This window comes from Microtus ochrogaster, chromosome 8, assembly GCF_000317375.1.
Source record: "Microtus ochrogaster isolate Prairie Vole_2 chromosome 8, MicOch1.0, whole genome shotgun sequence".
Classification (NCBI taxonomy): Eukaryota; Metazoa; Chordata; class Mammalia; order Rodentia; family Cricetidae; genus Microtus; species Microtus ochrogaster.
In genome coordinates, this window is record NC_022015.1 from 2,568,029 (window position 1) to 2,573,827 (window position 5,799).

The 5,799-nt window shown below is 43.0% G+C and overlaps 1 protein-coding gene across 1 annotated transcript in view; it reads left to right on the top strand.

Moving 5' to 3' along the window:
• The first annotated feature begins 1,186 nt into the window (after nucleotides 1–1,186).
• Ctr9 (CTR9 homolog, Paf1/RNA polymerase II complex component) overlaps nucleotides 1,187–5,799 on the top strand; it is a 27,509-nt gene continuing 22,896 nt past the window's right edge. Inside the window, exons 1-2 of the mRNA XM_005351001.2 lie at nucleotides 1,187–1,397; nucleotides 2,411–2,509. Coding sequence (XP_005351058.1) covers nucleotides 1,353–1,397; nucleotides 2,411–2,509 — 144 coding nt within the window. The 5' untranslated portion in view covers nucleotides 1,187–1,352. The remainder of the gene's footprint in view (nucleotides 1,398–2,410; nucleotides 2,510–5,799) is intronic.

Below are 5,799 nucleotides of genomic sequence, written 5' to 3' on the forward strand. Positions count from 1 at the left end.
GCTATTCCTGAAAATACTTGCAGTTGGGAGTGGGAGTAGCTCTGTTCTTTTGTTTGCTTGTTTTGAGACAGGGTCTCTCTTTCATGAAGTCTCAGACTAGTCTGGAACTCGATAGAGAGGAGGGTGGCCTCAAACTCACAGAATCAACTCACAAGACCCTACCTGCCCCTGCCTCTTGAGAGCTGGGATTGAAGGCGGTCACCGCTGTGCCCAGCTAAACTGGCACTTTTTACTCGCTTATTTACTTGAGATTCTTCCCTTATTTACTTTATTAGCCCAAACACAGAAAACTAATTTAATACTCTTCTATCATGAAATCATTAGTTAAGATGATTTCTTCCAAGTTCTATAATTTCATTATTTAGGTTTAATCAAATTCTTCTGATTTATTTAAGTCAAATCTAGTGGTTTCTTTTAATTGTGCTTCCAATTATATACAAAATATACAAAAGCCAGGTGCCCAAGTTCATGTCTATAACCACAGCAATCAGAAGGCTCAGGTCAGTGGTTTCAGGTCATCCTGGGGTACAGAGTGAGACCCTGTCTCAAAAAATAAAACAGGGCCAGCAATATGGTTCAGCAGGTAAAGCTGCCTGGCACCAACCCTGACAACCTGAGTTCGATCCCCAGGACTGGCAGAGTAGGAAGAGACACGGTGTCTCCTGACCGCCATCCGTCTGACATTCGGCCGCGTGTCCCCATATAAAAATAAATAATGCAACAAATAAAAATAATTCGTGCTTTATCACCATAAGTTCGGAATTCACCGAGCATGTCTGTTTAAACTAGTCACAAAGATATCATCAGTGTGACTTGCACAAACGGGCTGCAGAAAGACGAAACGACTGCAGCACTGATACGTGATTGAGCTGTCCCCCGAGAAACTTAGGGGGTCCCGGCGAGGACCCGCCCATGTGCTAGTTCGTCATCGGAGGCCCTTCCCCGCCGCGGGGCGTGGCTTTGCCTTCCACGCTCTTCTCCATGGGCGCGGGCCTGTGCTGACCTCCGTTCGGGCCACTCGGGCTGACGCCGGGCTCCCGAACGCGTTCGAGTCACCTGCGGCCGACACCCCAAGCTCTGAAAGATCCGTCTTTCCAGAGAGGAACCCGCCAGAGCCGCGGGGCGGAGCTCGAGCGGGACACGCCCTCCCGATAGTGCTTCCGGGACAGGGGGCGGGGCCTCCGGAAGTGGTCGCTCGCAGTCAGAGGCTCGTTGTTTCAGCGGCCGATAGAGAGGGAGAAGCCGGAGCTGAGGCGGTTCGGTCTGCTGTGCGGTCACCGCTACACGGCTGGAAGCCAGGACAGCGAGCTGTCGAGCGGCGGAGTGAGGAGCGCCCTCTTCCCGAGCTCGCCATGTCGCGAGGGTCCATCGAGATTCCCCTCCGGGATACTGACGAGGTGGGTGCCGAGTGTTGAGCGGGGGAGGGCTGTGAACTTGGACGATCCCAGCGCCGACTTTGCTCCGCTTGGCTTCTGAGCGGAGAGCTCCCCGACCGAGGCTCCGTTCACCTGTTCGCCTTTCTGGCTGCAAGGACTTCGCGAAAGTTCGCCTGCAGCTTCTCCTTGTTGACAGTCCTCGACTCGGCTGTCTTCCTAATTCCGGGGGCAGGGGTGTGAGCGCCGGGTAAACCTCACCGATTGCAGAGGGCACTTGATGTCCCCCGGGTCTACCTGCTGCTCAAACTTGCAATCTTTTCTTTCTTTCTTTCTTTTTTTTTAACCTCCCTGGGGATCTCAGAGGTCGCTCTTAGAGCCTTCGAAGAAGAGACTGTCTAGGCACATTGTTACACTGCTCGCTCTGCGAGTTAAGGGGCCCGAGATTTAGCCGCTCCGAGTGCTGGGTGGCCATGACCCACTCATGGGTGTTGTGCGGTTTGTCTGAATAAAGCTTCACTGGATATTTCACACTTTAATTTCTGATCGAGGTAGAATTTATTTCTAAAATCCGGTAGTCTTGGGATATATATATATATATATCTCCAGAACACTTTTCTTGTTTTTGGTGCCCACATTTCAGGCACGTATATGACACACAACGCTGCCCCCGTGTTTTGTGTTGGCATTCAACTTTGCCTGGCCTCTGGGGTTGTGTTTCTCGAGATCCCAGACCTATGGCATCAACACTTTATTGGATTATAGGTTATACAAGGTTTCATTTTGTTTTTGAATAAGCACGTAGTTGGGAATTTTATAGTTCAGTGGTGGGAGAACAACTAACAGGGTTTGTCTGCTTCTCTGTGCTCTCACCAAATCAGACTACAACCTATTTGCCATGTGGTCCCTAAATAAGAACATGTATTAGTTCACCGCACTGAAAGTGAATATACACCCTTTGTAAAGTGCGTATTGATGAACATTCAAAAAATCGTGAATTTTAAGAAGGGAGATAAAACATTTATTTTGTGTTTTAGGTCATTGAACTTGACTTCGATCAGTTACCGGAGGGAGATGAAGTTATCAGTATTTTGAAACAGGAACACACACAACTGCACATATGGATTGCTTTGGCGGTTAGTATTCATATAGCATATTATTTGTTGATTGGGAATATGTGCTTTTGGTTTTCATGTACAGTAATAGCCTACATGATTAAATCAGATCAATTTACATGATGAAATGATCTGTGTGAAAAATCAGTGTTGCCAGGCACGGTGGTGTACAGCCCTAATTCCAGCACTGGGGAAGCAGAGGCAGGTCAGTCTCTGAGTTTGAGGCCAACCTGGTCTACAGAAAACGATGAAAGTTATACAGCCTAAGAACAGCTCCACTGGTAAATATTTGGTTTGTTTTGTTTTTTGTTTTTTTGGGGTTTGTTTTTGTTTTTCAAGACAGGGTTTCTTGTAACTTGGGGGCCTCCTGGAACTTGCTCTGTAGACCAGGCTGGCCTTGAACTCTCAGAGATTCACCTATCTGCCTCCCGAGAGCTAAGATTAAAGGCTGCCCAACTCCACTGGGAAATTAATATCTGTTGATAAATACAAGATTCATTTAAGGCAAATAGTTCTCTACACCAAGGTTTTAATTACGTAGTGGTGATTCGAGGAAGCTTGGCTTATGCATAGATAGATAGACTGTGTAAGCATCGCTTTCCGTAGCTTTTCTTCTAAAACTCCTCGAAGGTGATTAGGCTCCAAGCTAATGCAGAGCAGTGAAGTTTATCTCAGTCTTACGTTCGTGTGTTTTTTTGTCACATCTGTTGCTGCCTCCATAATATGAATGTTGCTGGAAATTCTCAACAAAATCCAAGCTGAAAAGCCTTTCAAAACTTTACACTTTGCTCCCTAGCACCATGTTCCTTTTTATGAGAAGTGGTGAGATAAACTCTGTACTCACCATTCATTCCTAAACTGGGAAGCTACAGTGGCTTTCATATAATGATACGTAAGAAGTTCCTAATATTATGTTGATGCTCAGAAAAATAGGTTTGGAATCGGGCATATTTTTTTAAGTATCTTGGGAATTGAACCTAGGTCCTTGCAAATGCTAGGCAAACGCTCATCTACTAAGCTATATCCCCACCTTGTTTTTACCTTTTATTTTGAGACAGAGTCTCACTAAGTTGACCAGACTGGCCTTGAACTTTTAGTCTTCCTGCTCAGTCTTTCACGTATTCATTTTAAGTGTATATATATACTTAGTGCATAGTATGCATGTTAATGGATTTCTCTGAGACATTTCCATATATGAATTTGTTGGTCATATCTACCATCCTGACACTTGCCCTTCTAGTAATCCATCTACTTTGAGGTTATCCTCTTTCTTTTCTTTTTCTCTTCTCAATTCCAGCTTCACATACAAAAAAAAAAAAAATCTGTACAATGCTTAACCTTTTATACGGCCTCTAGTTCCATTCATTTCCTGGATATGAGATGATTCATTCTGTCTGGCCAGATAACACTCTCTTATGGATGTATATCTACCATTTACTTTGAGGTTATCCTCTTTCTTTTCTTTTTCTCTTCTCAATTCCAGCTTCACAAAAAAAAAAAAAAAAAATCTGTACAATGCTTAACCTTTTATACGGCCTCTAGTTCCATTCATTTCCTGGATATGAGATGATTCATTCTGTCTGGCCAGATAACACTCTCTTATGGATGTATATCTACCATTTATCTACTGATAGACAGCTAGGCTGATTCCATAGCTTGGCTGTTGTGTTAGTGCCACACTAAAAATGGATGTACTGGGAACCAGAGAGATCGCTCAGCAGTTAAGAGCACTGGTTGCTTTTTCAGAGGATCTGGGTTCAATTTCTAGCACCCACATGGCAGCTTACAACTGTCTGTAACTCCAGTTCCAGGAGAGCTGGTATCCTCACACAAATGTACATGCAGGCAAAACACCAATCCACTTGAAATAAAAATAAATAAATTACTTTTTTTTTTGAATGTGCAGGTAGTCTTTGTATATTCTACTTTATTATCTTTGGAATAAGACTAGAGGTGGTATAGATGGTTCTTACCAACATTGTTGTTGTTGAATATAGCTATTTTAACTAGGGTGAGATAGTATCTCCATATATAATTTTTAAAATTTAATTTTTTATTTTTGGAGGGTTTGTTTTGTTTTTAAAGATTTATTCATATTGTATGTGTATGAGTGCTTTGCCTGCATGTATGCTTGTGTACCCATGTGTGCCTGATGCCTTCAGAGGCCGAAGAGGGTATTGGACCCTGTAGAACTGGAGGTATGGACAGTTGTTAGTTGCCAATCAGTTTGCTGGTAACCAAACCCAGGTCCCCTATAAGAGCAGCAAGTGCTCTTAACATCTTTCCATCCTCTGATTTGTTTGCTGTTGTTGTTTAGGGTAATGCTGTTGTTATTTGGGACAGAATCTCATATAGGCCAGGCTGGCCTCAAACCTGCTATTTGGCTGGCTTTGAACTCATAATTTTTCTTCCTTCACCTCCCAAGTGCTTGGATTGTAGGTTTGTGCCACCGTGCCCAGCTCACAGTGTACTTTTCATATACACTTTCCTGGTGGCTAAAGATGCTGGACATTTTCTATGTACTTAATAGTTTGTACTAACCTTTTGGAAAGTATTTGTCACAGTATTAACCTGTTTTTGAGTGGCTTACTTATTCTTGTGTTTGTTTGTGGTTGTCTGAGTTCTTTATGTATTCTCGAGATGAATTCTCTGTTGTTAGACTGGCAAGGATTTTGTGTAAGCCATCTCCTTCACTCTGTTGACTCCTTTGCTGTACAGACTGTAATTTATCATAGTTCTTTCTGTCTGTCTGTGCTTTTGTTTCCTGAGACATCTGCTCAAAGAGTTTCTTCCCAGTGGGGTGCAGTGGCATATTTCTAAAAGCAGGTGTTTTAGGGCCTGAAGCAGGAGGATTACATGTTTGAAGCTACTCTAGGCTACATATTGAGACTGTTTCCAAATAAAAAACAATAAAAAGTGTCTTCTATTCTCATGTGGATACACAAAGAAGTAGCATTACTGACAGACATTGCCTTTTTGGCTAGAAGAGTCAAGTTTTTTTTGTCACCTAGAGATTAAGCCATTAATCTTGTTATTAATTGGTAGAATTTGTTATTAATGGCATGTAGCTCCATGAAATAGATGCCTAGGGAGGTTACTCATCTGTCCCAAAGTTACTGGTAATTTTTGTTAGAACTAAAACCAGAGCTCAAGTTGGTTTTAGAGAAGTTTCTTGTAGCATGTAGGCCATTTATATCCCTAGCTAGGATTCTATTTATTCTTTACTGTGAGGGTGAGGGTAGTATGTATGGTGTATGCATGTGTTTGTATGTAGAGGTCAACACTGGCTGTCTACATTTTTTGTTTGTTTC